The sequence below is a fragment of the Bombina bombina genome, chromosome 5 (assembly GCF_027579735.1).
Source record: "Bombina bombina isolate aBomBom1 chromosome 5, aBomBom1.pri, whole genome shotgun sequence".
NCBI lineage: Eukaryota > Metazoa > Chordata > Amphibia > Anura > Bombinatoridae > Bombina > Bombina bombina.
Genome location: NC_069503.1, coordinates 486,031,467 through 486,046,284, shown reverse-complemented (window position 1 = coordinate 486,046,284; position 14,818 = coordinate 486,031,467). Strand labels below are relative to the sequence as shown.

At 35.0% G+C, this 14,818-nt stretch overlaps 1 protein-coding gene across 1 annotated transcript in view; it reads left to right on the top strand.

The window, feature by feature from the left end:
* Positions 1–14,818, top strand: part of ICE1 (interactor of little elongation complex ELL subunit 1) — a 135,660-nt gene that overhangs the window by 6,308 nt on the left and 114,534 nt on the right. Inside the window, exons 5-11 of the mRNA XM_053715769.1 lie at positions 1,673–1,691; positions 2,180–2,291; positions 3,473–3,549; positions 6,919–6,956; positions 7,956–8,038; positions 8,149–8,194; positions 8,291–8,350. Coding sequence (XP_053571744.1) covers positions 1,673–1,691; positions 2,180–2,291; positions 3,473–3,549; positions 6,919–6,956; positions 7,956–8,038; positions 8,149–8,194; positions 8,291–8,350 — 435 coding nt within the window. The remainder of the gene's footprint in view (positions 1–1,672; positions 1,692–2,179; positions 2,292–3,472; positions 3,550–6,918; positions 6,957–7,955; positions 8,039–8,148; positions 8,195–8,290; positions 8,351–14,818) is intronic.

The window sequence follows — 14,818 nt, the reverse complement described above, 5'->3', positions numbered from 1 at the left end:
TTTCAATGTGCTTTAAAGGGACATGATACCCAAACGTTCACGCACTTCAAAGTGATGCAGCATAGCTGTAAAAAAAGATGACTGGAAAATATAATCTGAACATCTCTGTAAAACAAGGAAGATATTTACCTCAACATTTCCTAAAGGAACATAAAACAAGTTGGGATAGAGACAAAATATAATAGATACTTTAATTACTTTACCTGCAAATTTATACTGCAGTGCCTCACCATTAACCCTTTCATTTTAGTTTCTGAATTGTAAAGCTCTATCTCCCCCCACACATTTCCTTCTATGGCTGTATCTATATCTATTGTTTTAGTATAATGTAAAAATGCATAGGGATTATCTGCTGGAGCATGCCTAGAAGCTGTGAACTCAGTTGAAATACAATGCCTGTGTCTACACTGATAAGGAGGGTGGAGTTGGCTGCTATGTAATTCATTTTGATTATTTTTGAAAATTATTTTAAAATACCAGGAATTTTTAAACAATTTTTTATGCAAACTATTTTTTTAATTGATTAGCCCTTTTAGGATATGCACATATCTTAACCTGTTTTATTTCCCTTAAGTATTCACATCCCATTGTAAAGGGACTTTAGGCAGCCATTCCGGATACTAATCCCAGGACTTGCAAGGGAGCGTGCATCTGGTATGTGCAGGCACAGTCATGTAATTTCCATATTCAGTTTAAGACGTTTACAGTGAAATCTCACAAGATTACAAGGTAACTGGTAACAGTTATACTTCGACCGACTGTATTGTGTTTTTTTTTTTTTTTCTTTTCCCCCAACTTGTATCTGGACTGCAGCCAAAGTATAACTATTACCAGAGCACTTACTCTTGTAAGCTAAAGAAATTTTGAGGTAAAATATCTTCCTTTTTTACCTTGAGTTGTTCAGGTGATATTTTCTTGTTAGCTTTTTACAGTTATGCTGCATCACTTTCAAGTAATTTAGTATATGGTTATTATGTCCCTTTTTGGTACCTTGCTATTTATCTCCTTTTTTTTTTTTTTTTTTTTTTTATGGAAGCTTGCGGTGAGACCCCACTAATGGCACATGGCTCCTGTAGTGAAGCGGTCAATGTGTTCCAAATTATTATTTTTACTTGCTAGAGTATACTAAATTGTTTACAAATATATCATTTACCTTTTTTTAATTTTGACAATTAAAATAGCTTATTTGACTATTGTATCCCCATCTATACGGACAATTTTAGTACTTAAGTACTGGTTATAGAAAAACTATGTAAACAGGAAGGTTTCAATGAAAGCATGCTCTCTGTGGTAGTGTGACATAGAGGTACTAAAATGTTAATTTTCCATTGTTCTCTCTAAGTATTTAGCCTTTTATTACATAGTGAGAAATAACTTAAGGAGCACTTTGTATAAATAGTCCAATAAGATGAGGAGGTCTGCCCTCCCTACAAGATGGGTCCATTTTATTGTGTTGTGGTTTCAATATTTCATTTCATATTTTATAATTAAAAATAAAAAACCCTAAAGGAACAATTTCTTATAAGTTTTAAACTGTGCAGTTGCTATAACAAGTTAGTGGAAACAATTCTACTGTATACCGTCCCTTAATTTGTTTTTACATTGTTACTGCTTGTAAGTTTGTTAATTATGTTTTATATTGAATCAGCTTTAGTCCTTAACTAAGCAATACAGCTTCAATTTTCTGAAAGGTAAGTCTTATGTATTTCCTGAAAGTTCAGTTGCATTTGTTTTATGCTCATGATGCTTTTAACTTGTTCATATAAGAATTGAGTTAAATATTTTAACATTTGAGCTTAACATTATAAGTAAGACTTTGAGAAATAGCAGGGATCAAGTAGCCTTGGTTCCTACAATTATTTCAGTTTCAGATCCTGACTTTTATGAATATTATATTGACATTTATATACATCACTTTTCAATGTATGGCAAGACCTGGGATATTCCTGCTTGCTCCAAAACTGGAAGTACATTTTTAACCCATGCATTATAATTTTTTGGTATATATAGAAAAAAAATGTGTGTGTGTGTGTGTGTGTGTGTATATATATATATATATATATATATATATATATATATATATATATATATATATATATATATATATATATATATATATATATATCTCACATTGATAGGTATAACCTTTTCAATATGTGGATTTTGTGTAATTTCTTAGGGAGAATGACACCCTGCGACGCCAGCTGGAACAGATGTTACAGAAAATGTCTTGTCAGGACCACAACACTCAGGAGCTGCAGTCCTTAAGAGAGGAGCTGGAAGAAAAAATGGTGATATTTTAATTTGTTTTGAATTTCTAGCTCCTAAATTACTACTTCACTTAAACTGCTCTAATGTTCTGCTTTTAAATACTTTATAAAATATACTTTCAATGTCCAAGCGCCCAGTAGTTATAAGTGGGCCTTTTCAATTAACAAGCACATTTGTTTAGTAAACTAAGGCCAAATATCGCCGCTGGCATCGGCATTTGGCTATTTTTTGCTTTTTATTTATTTGTGCAATAGTTCAACACACACATCTGCAAAGCAATACATTTGTTGCACAATCTAACAATTAAATCTGGTGCTGAAAATGGCAAATTAACAAAATTATGTCCATGCCTAGTAAATAGCCCTAGTTAAGTTATGGAATTTCCATTAATAAGATACTTGATGCATTTTTGCTGTACCTTGTAATAAGACTGGCACTTTTAATTGAGGGTTTTTACTGTGGCTTGATGCATGGAGTGTATGTATGTGTGTGTGTGTATATGTGTATATGTGTGTGTGTATATGTGTATATATATATATATATATATATATATATATATATATATATATATATATATATATATATATATATATATATATATATATATATATATATATATATATATATATATATATATATATATATATATATATATATATATACATATATATATATATATATATACATATATATATGTATATATATATATATATATATAATCTCTATCTATCTCTCAATAACAGGACAAAGCCTTACACATTTATCTATACAGTACATATAATCAGCAATACCAAGCAATCCGCTAATAATTGAGCAAACCGATAATAGAACACCTCAAATAAAACAAAATCAATATATATATATATATATATGTCTATCTCTGTCATCGTCTATCTCTGTCATCGTCTATCTCTGTCATCGTCTATCTCTGTCATCGTCTATCTCTGTCATCGTCTATCTCTGTCATCGTCTATCTCTGTCATCGTCTATCTCTGTCATCGTCTATCTCTGTCATCGTCTATCTCTGTCATCGTCTATCTATATATATATCTCCATCATTTTAAATGGCCTGTGTGCTCAGAGAGCTAGGGTGGCTTGTGTCTTGTGAAATAAGCCATTATAGTTTTTATGAGAAATGTTTTTCTATTTTTTTGTTATTAAATCTTTCTTTTTTTTCTTTCTTTTTTTATATTTTTTGCAGTGCACTCTCAAGATTTATCAACAAACACAATTGGAATATACGAAAGTCCAAGAAGAATGTGCTAAAAGTGATTTGGCGTATGTAACAAAGTTATTTCACTGTCATTCATAAAAGTTTTTAGTTTTACTGTTCGTGTAAGATGAAGATTTGTATAATGCCAGATTACATGTGGAGCGCAAATTAACGCTTCAGCTCATTAATTGCGCTAGAAGTAAACTTTTTGCACTTGTCGGGTTGCGCTCATATTAAGAGTTGAAAGTAGGCTATTTTCGCTCTCGCACAAAAAGCTGAAGTTAAAATATCACATGCATGTTCACCTATTCCCCCATTGAAGTCAATTGGGAAAAAAGTATAACACCCTCCTCTTGCGTAAACCTGATCGCATATTCTCATTTGCAATAACCCAACATGAAAATATGAATATTTCACATTCCAATGTTCTTCAAATAACAGATGTGGTGTTGTGTTTTATTTATAAATAAATATTTCTGCATATATCAGATGGTTTAAAAAAAATATATATATTAAAATTTTTTTTTGTGTTTTTCCCTGTTTGGGCCTTGCACCCAGGCCAGCCTGGGGTTAACGGCCTGTGACTCTGGTGACAGTGCAGCTTCCTGAGAGTGCTGTTTTGCACCCAGGGCTGTGCATGTTACAGGGCCATTGGATGTGTACCTGGTCTGGCCTGAGAGTGCTGACCCCTCCCGTGTTTTGAATATGTTTGGGGAGATTACATAAGCCTGTGCACCCTTCATTTTTACACAGTTGTTTGATTGTGACCCTGCTTTGTGTGGCTGTTTAGGGACCCAGGTTTTTGGAAGAGACCTTGACGAGGTACCTGGGCTTTTCCCATCTATCCGTGAAGTTTCGGGGTTTCCCCTGTCTTCAGACAGAACTTGCAAAACACATTTACTCACCACCATTTAAAGACACCCTGTGACAAACTAAGAGCGCTGCTCACGGCATTCCGGAAGTTGTGGCTGTCATGTGTTGCCCCATACACGTCATCCGTTGCCCCCAGCAACCGGACACCGCTCTGCAGTGACTCTGTGCACTTATGCTTTTAGTAATAATCTCATAATGAGAGGCGCTCTTCATTTGTCACAGGGTGTCTTTAAATAGTGGTGAGTAAATGTGTTTTGTAAATTCTGTCTGAGGACGGGGGAGACCCCGAAAAATTCACGGCTAAATAAATAAGTGATTTCATGCTTAAGACCCGTTGAGTGCCTTTTTCTCTTTGCTGCCTATAGAATTTTTCTAAGTGCACCACGGGCATAATATAACACGAGTTATTGTGAGTGCTGTACCCTGGCTGAATAAACATGTGTATATATATGTATGTCTATGTTTAAAAACTATAAAAAAAAAAAAAAAAAAAAAGACTGCAAAGGGCTTTAACACCTGAGATCTCATATCTTTGAGCCTTAATTTATTTTTTTTTGTGCAGTATTTTTTGTTCTATAATTTTTTATTAGATAGTATTATGAGTAATGTGTTTTATGCAACTTTTATATTTCTCAAAACAGTTAACAAGAGCACTGAAGTCTGAGCGCAATCACGTTTACAAACATTTGCGCTCCAATTTTAATCTGGCCCAAAATAAGTAAGAAAATGTGTATTGAGGGAAGAAGCTTAACAGTTTTCAAGGTTACATTAGAGGAGAAGATATAAGAAATGTACAACATTTGAAGTTGCATGATAACTGTAAAGCTATTTTGCTATTTAACCTGTAAACTCTCCTGAGCAGGGCGCTCTTTTGCTTTACTAGATTTGTTAGGTCTGTTATTTTGTATCTTATCACAAATCCTTGTCATTGTATACCCCTAGCTGTACTCAGTGCTACGGAATTTTGCGACGCTATACAAATAAATGATGAAAATAACAATAATATCAGTGCAAACTTAAAAATAGTGAAGCTGCACAACCATCTAAAATGGAGGTGATCTCTGAAAAAATAGCAATTTCGCTTTAACAATACCCTCTCTCTATGTAATTTCTCTGTCTCGTCTGACACATTTCTCTTTGCTACCTGCTTTCCTAAATAACTATAAATTGGATATAGGGCTGCAAAAAACGATTATTTTAATCGATTAATCAGCCGGTTTTTTTTTTTTTTTTTTTTTTTTTTTTTTTTTTACATTAATTGGATAAAAAAAAAAATTTTTCCTATATTTTAAAATAAAATCCACATACTGAGTGTTACAAATATAAACTTCAGACTTAAACTTTACATTAACACATCTGTTTGTCCAATTTTTTTAACCGGCAGCATAGCAAATTTTTATAATCGAGCAAAAAAATAACACAAACTGTTTAAAAGGGATAGAACCAAAGAGGTAGATTATCACGGTTTATAACATTCTGTTATTCACGCTTTCAAAAATTTTGCATTAAAATGTCAACATGTCCACATGCTCCTGCCTGAGGCTTGCTTTCTTTTTGCAGCTATGTTGCCTGCAGCAGAGAAGAGGTGCTCAGATGTTGTTGAGGTGCCTGAGATGCATAAGTGGGGTTTTGCCAATTTTGCAATGGTGGGATATTTATCTTTAGCTCCACCAATGCAAAGTGTCATCCTCCTTGGCAAGGGGCCTCTCAACATAAAAAATATCTTGAATATGTATATGTAATGGTAAATAACCAGCTATAGGGTTAGGGGAAAAAACATCTACTCTGCTCTTAAAAAAAAAAAAAATATATATATATATATATAATGTTGAATTTGGTACATATTATAATTAATTAAAAATATAAAAAAAACTAAAGTCAAAGCTCTAAGGAATATATATGTATGTATATATGTGTGTGTATATATATATATATATATATATATATATATATATATATATATATATATATATATATATATATATCTCAATAACAGGACAAATCAGCAATACCAAGCAATCTGCTAATAATTGAGCAAACCGATAATAGAACACCTCAAATAACAACAAAACCCATCAATCTAGGGCTAGGTGTAAATAACAAGCTCGGCACTATATCACGCAAAGCATAGTCCCAAATTACCTTATTTAATATAAACAATCCAAATGAAGACTCCTATTTTATTTATGGGTTGCACATAAGCCAGGAGTAGCTGTAAACTTATATTGTCCTGAAAAAGTGAAACGTAAACATCTGTAGACGTCCTTTAGGCTAATGGCATAACCATAAAAAACAATACCATGTGTAGGAGGTCATGAGTGAAGCAGCTGGTGCTGTGCACAGACCAATTAATTGCAAACCAACTAATCGATTATGAGTTTCATTGACAACTATTTTCATAATCGATTATATTGATTAGTTGTTGCAGCTCTAATTGAATGTAAGAACTTCAGATGAGACCTATCCTAGTGCTCCAAAGATCATTTCCACTAGTGAGTGCTACATTGAGATTGTAGCCAAAATATTAAAATTGTAAGTAATTTTGACATCTCTTTTTTCAGAAAAAAGAAACTGGAAGTGAAGTTGAAGAAGATGGAAGGTAAATTGCTTTCATGGTTTTTGTAAAATAAAAAAAGTAAAAAAAAAAATAGTAAGCAAGCAGACTCTGAATGGGGAAAATTTCATATACTGAACGAGAAAGTAGACTAGTTCTCCAGAGAAGTGGCGCATCAATACAAAAAAAGATAGATTGTAAGAAACACTAAGGGCCTGATTTTTTTTTTTTTTTTTTCCAAAAACTCATCAGTATGAAGAGGAATCTGCTTAATTTGCTGAACGCTAAATTGTAAATTAAGCATCTCTAATTCACATAAAGAATATTAGTGAACTCCCCTTAATCCGATAATTACCAAGGTAAAAATTGCCTTTAAAACAGTCTCTGATGGGCTTCATAATACTCACAATGAACCTTCTAGAATCATGCCAGGCCAGAGCTGTATTTACCCTTACAGAGCCAGTCAGATGAGGATATGGTGTGTGTGTGTGTGTATATATATATATATATATATATATATATATATATATATATATATATATATATATATATATATATATATATATATATATATATATATATATATATATATATATATATATATTTAAGGGTGGCAAACAATGCAGTAGTGCAGCAAGGAAGACTAGTAAGATGATTGGTTGTAATGTGCTATTCACATATCAGGATATTGACATTTTAAAATTTTGTTTAGTGTTCTTCGCAGTACCTATTTAATGTGTCCACCACCCAGCTGAATGGACTAACCACCCTGCTAGAGTTAATATTAAACTTAAATGATTTAATATTACAATTTTTAAATGTTTTTTGCCCAATTCCGCATTAAATCAATTAGTTAAATTATGCATTTAATGTTGGCTTTCTTGTGCAAAATTTCAAATAACAGAAAATGTTAGTTTTGCAACATATTATACTGCCTACGTCCCAGCCACTTCATAATGCCGCTGAATGGCAACATTTTCTGGGGAGAACATTGTGTTATCCGTTATCACATTCAACTACAAGTTTTTATTTATTCTATTCCAGAGGCTGCCACAAGGCAATTTCAAGATTTAAAAAAATTAAAACATGGAAAAAGGATGTTGGAAAAAGAACTGAAGAAGGCACAGGTACATTTCCTCCTCATACTGTATTTGATAAGTACTGTTGGCTACACTGTAATCCGTAATTAGGGTTTTTAGTTTTTTTTTGTTATAGTTTATTTTTGTTTTGTTCACAGAAAAGACTTAGCGTTTATCAAAGAAAACATGTGAGAAGTCGGAAAGGTAAATGTAAACGTACATTGGTTTTATTTGTATATTTGTGGTGTGAAAATATTTGCACTATGTTCTTATACTCTTATTTCTTGTTTGTATTTTCAGCAATGAAACATGCCCAGACCCAGATTGTAAATGAGCCTGTTATGAATATGGAAAAGAAGCGTAAGTGATTAAGGAACAGTTACAAGAATCTTGCTGCTGATTGATACAATACTTAAAGGGTCTTTAATAGTAAAAAAAAATTAACATGCTCTGGTTTGTTAGAACATGTCATTTTAAGACTAGCAACAATAGTTACACAGCTGAGTCATGCGACTAGCACTGCTGATTTGGATCAGTGTCAGTTTTTGTTTACTTCTACTGTGTATTTAAAGGTACATAAAACAAGTTGGGATAGAGACAAAATATGTACTTTAATTACTTTACCTGCAAATTTATACTGCACTACCTTACCATTAACCCTTTCTTTTTAGTTTCTGAATTGTACAGCTCTAACTCCCCACACACATTTCCTTATATGGCTGTATCTATATCTATTGTTCTTTTGATAGTATGCAAAGGTGAAAAGGGATTATACACTGGAGCATGCGTAGAAGCTGTGAACTTTGTTGAAATACAATACCTGTGTCTAAACACTGATAAGAGAGGTTGAGTTGGCTGCTCCAGGCAGCTTAGCTATGTAATTCATTTTGCTTATTTTTGAAAATTTAATTTAAAATACTTGCCAGCAATTTTCTTCTTAAAATGGGGGAGAGTCCACAGCTGCATTCATTACTTTTAGGAAATACAGAACCTGGCCACCAGGAGGAGGCAGACACACCCCAGCCAAAAGGCTTAAATACCTCCCCCACTTCCCTCATCCCCCAGTCATTCTTTGCCTTTCGTCATAGGAGGTTGGCAGAGAAGTGTCAGAAGATTTCGGAGAAGTCTCTTATGGAGGGTAGTACTCTTCGAGATGGGACTGGATTTTTAAGTAATCCTGTCAGCCTTTCAGTGATAGCATGGATGAAAGTTAGAGTCCGGAGATGCAGGGAGAGTATTTCTGCGAAACCATCCCAACTCATATTAACAGCTCCATAAGCAATGAGTGTTGACGAGTTTCCCTACCTGCTTTCTTCTCTCAAGTCTATGGCAGAAGCGATGCTACTATCTGTCAAACTTGAAGGGCCGTGTTACTGTTCCATGGCATAGATTCCGGTAAAATCTTTTAATTGTGATCCTACTCCTGGTCGTCTTTTGATTTGTGTGTCTAATCCCAGTTCTGAGCTCTTGAGGAATAGGGTTTCTGAAATGCTGGTCCTGTTAGTGTTTTCTGTTCCTTTTTGGCATTCACCTGCAGGTGGTGCCTACTTTCTTTTGATCCGATTAGGATGTGTTTTATTTTAGAGCGCGTGACTGTTGTAGATTTTTCCTTTTTAGGAAAATTCTTTCTACTCTGGGATTTTGATGCTAGCGATGTTTATGGTTGTGATAGATTTTACTTCCGGCGAAAGTTTAAAAAAAAAACAAAAAAAAAACTTTCATATTTTAGGACAATGTTTAAGCCCCAGAACTTATTTGTCTGTCTTTTGTTTAGTCTAGCCCTGCTAGGGTTTAGAACTTTCAGTTGGCCTTTGAACAGTTCGGTTGTACCCTGGATGTCAGGCTGGTCCTGGTTGGGTACTATTTCACTCTGATATTTTGAGGTTTATACAGACATGTATCCTTGACAACAGGCTGGTCCTGTTTGGGTACTAGGTTTGCTTACTTCTTGTTAAGAGGTTGTTTTCTTGTGTTTACAAGTTATAGGGGGCCCTTCTTTCCTAGATGTCAGGCTGGTCCGACGTTGTTTCGTCCTCAATACTAAGTGTTTTGTCCCTGCATAGCTTGCATGGTTCTCTGGGTTTACGAATCCTGCTGTGGCAGTATATTTGTAGTTCCTGAGGTCCTTTGGACAGGAGCGGGAGTCATCTTCTGAGGGGGACCAGATGACTGCTTGGAGATCTTCAGTTCCTGGTGTAGGGGGTGATTGTTCCCCTCTATTGGTACTCCTTTGTGGATAGAATTGTCCTATTTGAAGATCTTTCGCCAGTGCTTCTCTCCTCTTTTTTTTTTTTTTGAGGATTGCTGTTCTTTTTGCTTTCCCATGCGTTTTAGGGTTAGGACGTCCGGTCATCTGGTTGGTTGAGGAGACCCGGTTCTTAGAGACCACTTTTTCCTTGCAGTACCCTCCCTTTTTTGATCCTTATACTTGGGGATCTGGGGGATTGTTATGCAGTCTCTCTTGCCGTCGCCTGCTAGGAGTTTTTGGGATGTTCGTTCATTCATTAATTCCTTGTGCTATAGGTTTTCTGGGGTTGATCCAGTCTGGATCTTTAGAGAGACTGTCATGTTCTCTCAATCAGGGATTAATTTCCAAAGTTGGAGTTCTGATCTCTTTTGGCTCCTTTTGTCTTCAGACGTTGTAGGTATTATCCTAGAAGCTCTTTGGAGCTGAGTGTACAATCACTGGGATACATATTGAGAGATCAGAGTTCAAGACCTCATGGGGGTTTGGCAGTGATTGCATCAACTCTGGTGCAATTTAATTACCATAAAGAGTAACTTGTGGTTGTCAGCAAGGTTTTGGCCTTTTGATCCGGTTCCTGGTTTTGGGTGTCTGGATTTTTAACCTAGCCCTTGTCTTTGACATGGCATTTTGGTTAATCTGTTTTCCAGATTTTAATAGTCTTGGTTATATCTGGCGTCCGGTAGCAGGTTTGGTTTCCCAGGCCTGGGGAACTCTCCTTATTCCTACTGGTGGAGTTCCTTTTTTTTTCTCTTTTGGAGAGATGGAGGAATTTTTTTTTTTTTTTCTTTCCCTGGGATTTTCTCTGCTGGAGTATTCCTGGTTTTCTTCTTTTTCCTTCTATTTAGAAGGATCTGGCTACTGCGCCTTTCCAATTGGCTCCTCCAGAGGTAGTTTTTCTCATTTGACTCTAGGTGTTCAGTGGATGAAGGGTTTTCCTTGTCTAAAGTGTACCCTCCCTTCGGGGTTCTCTCTTTTCTTTCTTTTTCTCTTTCTTTCTTTCTTTTTCTCTTTCTTTCTTTCTTTTTCTCTCTTTTTCTTTCTTTCTTTCTTTCTTTCTTTCTTTCTCTCTTTCTCTCTTTCTCTCTTTCTCTCTTTCTTTCTTTTTCTTTCTTTCTTTCTTTCTCTCTTTCTTTTTCTTTCTCTCTTTCTTTCTCTCTTTCTTTCTTTCTTTCTCTTTCTTTTTCTTTCTTTCTTTCTTTCTTTCTTTCTTTCTTTCTTTCTCTTTCTTTTTCTTTCTCTCTTTCTTTCTCTCTTTCTTTCTTTCTCTCTTTCTTTCTTTCTCTCTTTCTTTCTTTTTCTTTCTCTCTTTCTTTCTTTTTCTTTCTCTCTTTCTTTCTTTTTCTCTCTTTCTTTTTCTTTCTTTCTTTCTTTCTTTCTTTCTCTTTTTTTTTTTTTTTTTTTTTTCTTTCTTTCTTTCTTTCTCTCTTTCTTTCTTTCTTTCTTTCTCTCTTTCTTTCTCTCTTTCTCGTTCTTTCTTTTTCTTTCTCTCTTTCTTTCTTTTTCTTTCTCTCTTTCTTTCTTTTTCTCTCTTTCTTTTTCTTTCTTTCTTTTTCTTTCTTTCTTTTTCTTTCTTTCTTTCTTTCTTTCTTTCTTTCTCTTTTTTTTTTTTTTTTTTTTTTCTTTCTTTCTTTCTTTCTTTCTTTCTCTCTTTCTTTCTTTCTCTCTTTCTTTCTTTCTTTCTTTCTCTTTCTTTCTTTTTCTTTCTCTCTTTCTTTCTTTTTCTCTCTTTCTTTTTCTTTCTTTCTTTCTTTCTTTCTCTTTTTTGTTTTTTTTCTTTCTTTCTTTCTCTTTCTTTCTTTCTTTCTTTTTTTCTTTCTTTTTTTCTTTCTTTTTTTCTTTCTTTTTTTCTTTCTTTTTTTCTTTCTTCCTTCCTTCCTTCCTTCCTATCTGATTCTTCCTTTTAGTTCGGGAGAATGTTGTGTGGGGAGTTTGTTTTGTTTCCCTTGCCATTGATCAGTGAGAGGGTTTAATTTTGTGTGCTTCTTTTAAGTGGGACTTTTGTTTCCTCATAGGCTTTTGTGCTCAGTGGAGTCCAGAATTTATGAATGATCGCTAACAGGGATCCTTTTTGTTCCCTCCTGTTTTGCATTCAGTGTCCTCTTTAAGCTTGGCTATTGATTCCTAAAAGTTGTGAATGCAGCTGTGGACTCTCCCTGTTTTAAGAAGAGTCCACAGCTCCCCCGCCTGTCGTTTTTTTTGGGGGGGGGGGGGTTTTATGTGTTGGTGGCCTTAAAAATGTTTTGTTATTACTTCTTCTGGCACCTTTTTTCACCCTAATATTTCTACTGTTCCTTGTTCCCTTGGCAGATTTACTGGGGGATGAGGGAAGTGGGGGAGGTATTTAAGCATTTTGGCTGAGGTGTCTTTGCCTCCTCCTGGTGGCCAGGTTCTGTATTTCCCTAAAGTAATGAATGCAGCTGTGGACTCTCCCCGTACAGAAGAAAATAAATTTTATCAGGTACTGTAATCATAATTTATTTTTTTTGTAAAAAAAATTAATAAAAATAATTTTTGTGCAAACTATTTTTAATTAATTAGCCCTTTTAGGATATGCACAGATCTCAACCTTTTTTTTTTTTTTTTATGTCCTTTTAACCCTGCGGGGTTAAATACATAGTAGTGGAGGGTTGCTAGTCTTAAAATTAAATACTCTAACAATTAAAGCATTTCATTTTTTGACGATTGTGGCCCTTTAAATTTACATGTATTTAAAGGGACATTATACACTAGATTTTCTTTGCATAAATGTTTTGTAGATGATCCATTTATATAGCCCATCTGGTAGTGACTTTTATAAAAATGTATAGTTTTCCTTATTTTAAAATAACATTGCGTTGATTTTCAGGCTCCTAACCAAAATTTTAGGAGACTACTGATGTATACCTACTCCAGCTTGTTCCTGTTTGTGTAAAGAGTATTTTAATATGCAGAGTAAGGGGGGGGGGGGGGAGTGTCTGTTTTTTTGCTATGGAACCACTTGCAGTGGGTGTTCAGCTAATCTCTTCAACAGTCCTAAACTGGGAGCTTCTAAAGTTTTTAAACAGTTTTATACTGGATTTTTATCATGGTATCTGTTTTATAATGGTATCCGCATTTTATTCTTTATAGTAGTGTCTATTACATGCAGTTATATGAAAATTGGTGTATACAGTCCCTTTAAGGAAATTATCTTCCTTTTGAAGCTTTACCTAAGTACTTTACCCAGAAACACTTACAATGAACCCTCTACTGCTGATGGTCATTCTTTGAGAGCAGGCCTTGCTACCTGCATTGTCGCTATGCTGATATATTAATTTGTATGTGTCTTTTTTTTTTTTTACTTTTTTTTTATTGGTATATAATAACAATTATGTATGACAGCTCTTAATTCTAAAAAAAAAGATTAGAAAGATAAGGGGTTTGAGCACTCCATCCGCTATAAGGAAAAGGTCAAATATAATATGTCCACTTTGATATAAAGGGATAGCACGAGTACATAACATTAAGACATAAACTTTGTTTTAAGAGGTGGAACAACACATCTGCTTTCATAAGAACCTCGTTTTTACAGAGGCCATCATTTAAGATCTCTGAACTTCTCTAGTTCTTTTGATTTATCTTATGGAGAATATAACTGGGACGGCCTTTAAATTAGTGGGTCAGTCTACTAGGGTATCTAGATGATCAAACACTATAGACTTCGGTGGGGGTGCAGATAAATGATAGATCATATATCTCACCAAGTGAAATGCGGGAACCGAGAGAGGCCGTTCTAATTCACCAGTGGTCTCTCTCTCCCTGTACCTGGTTTACTCGTATGGTGGAGTTCAAGGGTAGTTCTTGGGGGGGGGGGGGGGGGGATTGTTGGATTCTGCGTTATCTAGGGGAGTAGGGGATAGGGAAATCAGTCATTAAGGCTTACTACTGTCGTTTCATTGGTCGGTCCGGTCATGAAGGCTTATGGGTCCAAAGGGTTTCCCACGGTTCCCATATTAGGCAGAAGTCAGTCAGTTGTCTGCATTCCCTGAATACATAATTTTCCATATTTGTTATATGATTTACACAGTCTATCACCCCTTGCCACCTGGGGGTTGGCTTTTCTTACAGTTTCTTGCAATAAGTAATTTGGTGGAAGTGAGGATGCATAGGAGCAAGTTTTTTGTTTAGATCTGGGGAGTGATTCTACTCCTAGATGCAATATTGCAAGGGCCTGGGTGAGCACTTCCAATAAGTCTAAATCTTTACACAATTTTTCTATTTTGCTCCATAAGCTGTCCAGTTTTGGGCAGGTCCACCAGATGTGGAGCGGAGTGCCCTGTTCTCCACACTCTCTCCAGCACATGGGGGAGTGATCTGGATAGAGTTTCCGCAACTTTGTAGGCACTAGGTGCCACCTCATGATTATTTTAAAGTACAGCTCGTATAGAGTAACACAGTGTGTAGTTTTTTTGGTGAGGCTTATTGCCTCCTCCCATGCTTCAAGTGGGTGTGTAAGTTGCAGATCTCTTTCCCAGGCTTCCATGTGGGCTGTTTTAGAAGGGATATTTTCCTCAAGCAAACACTTATAGTGTGCTGAAAGAGGCTTATATAGTTGGAGGTTC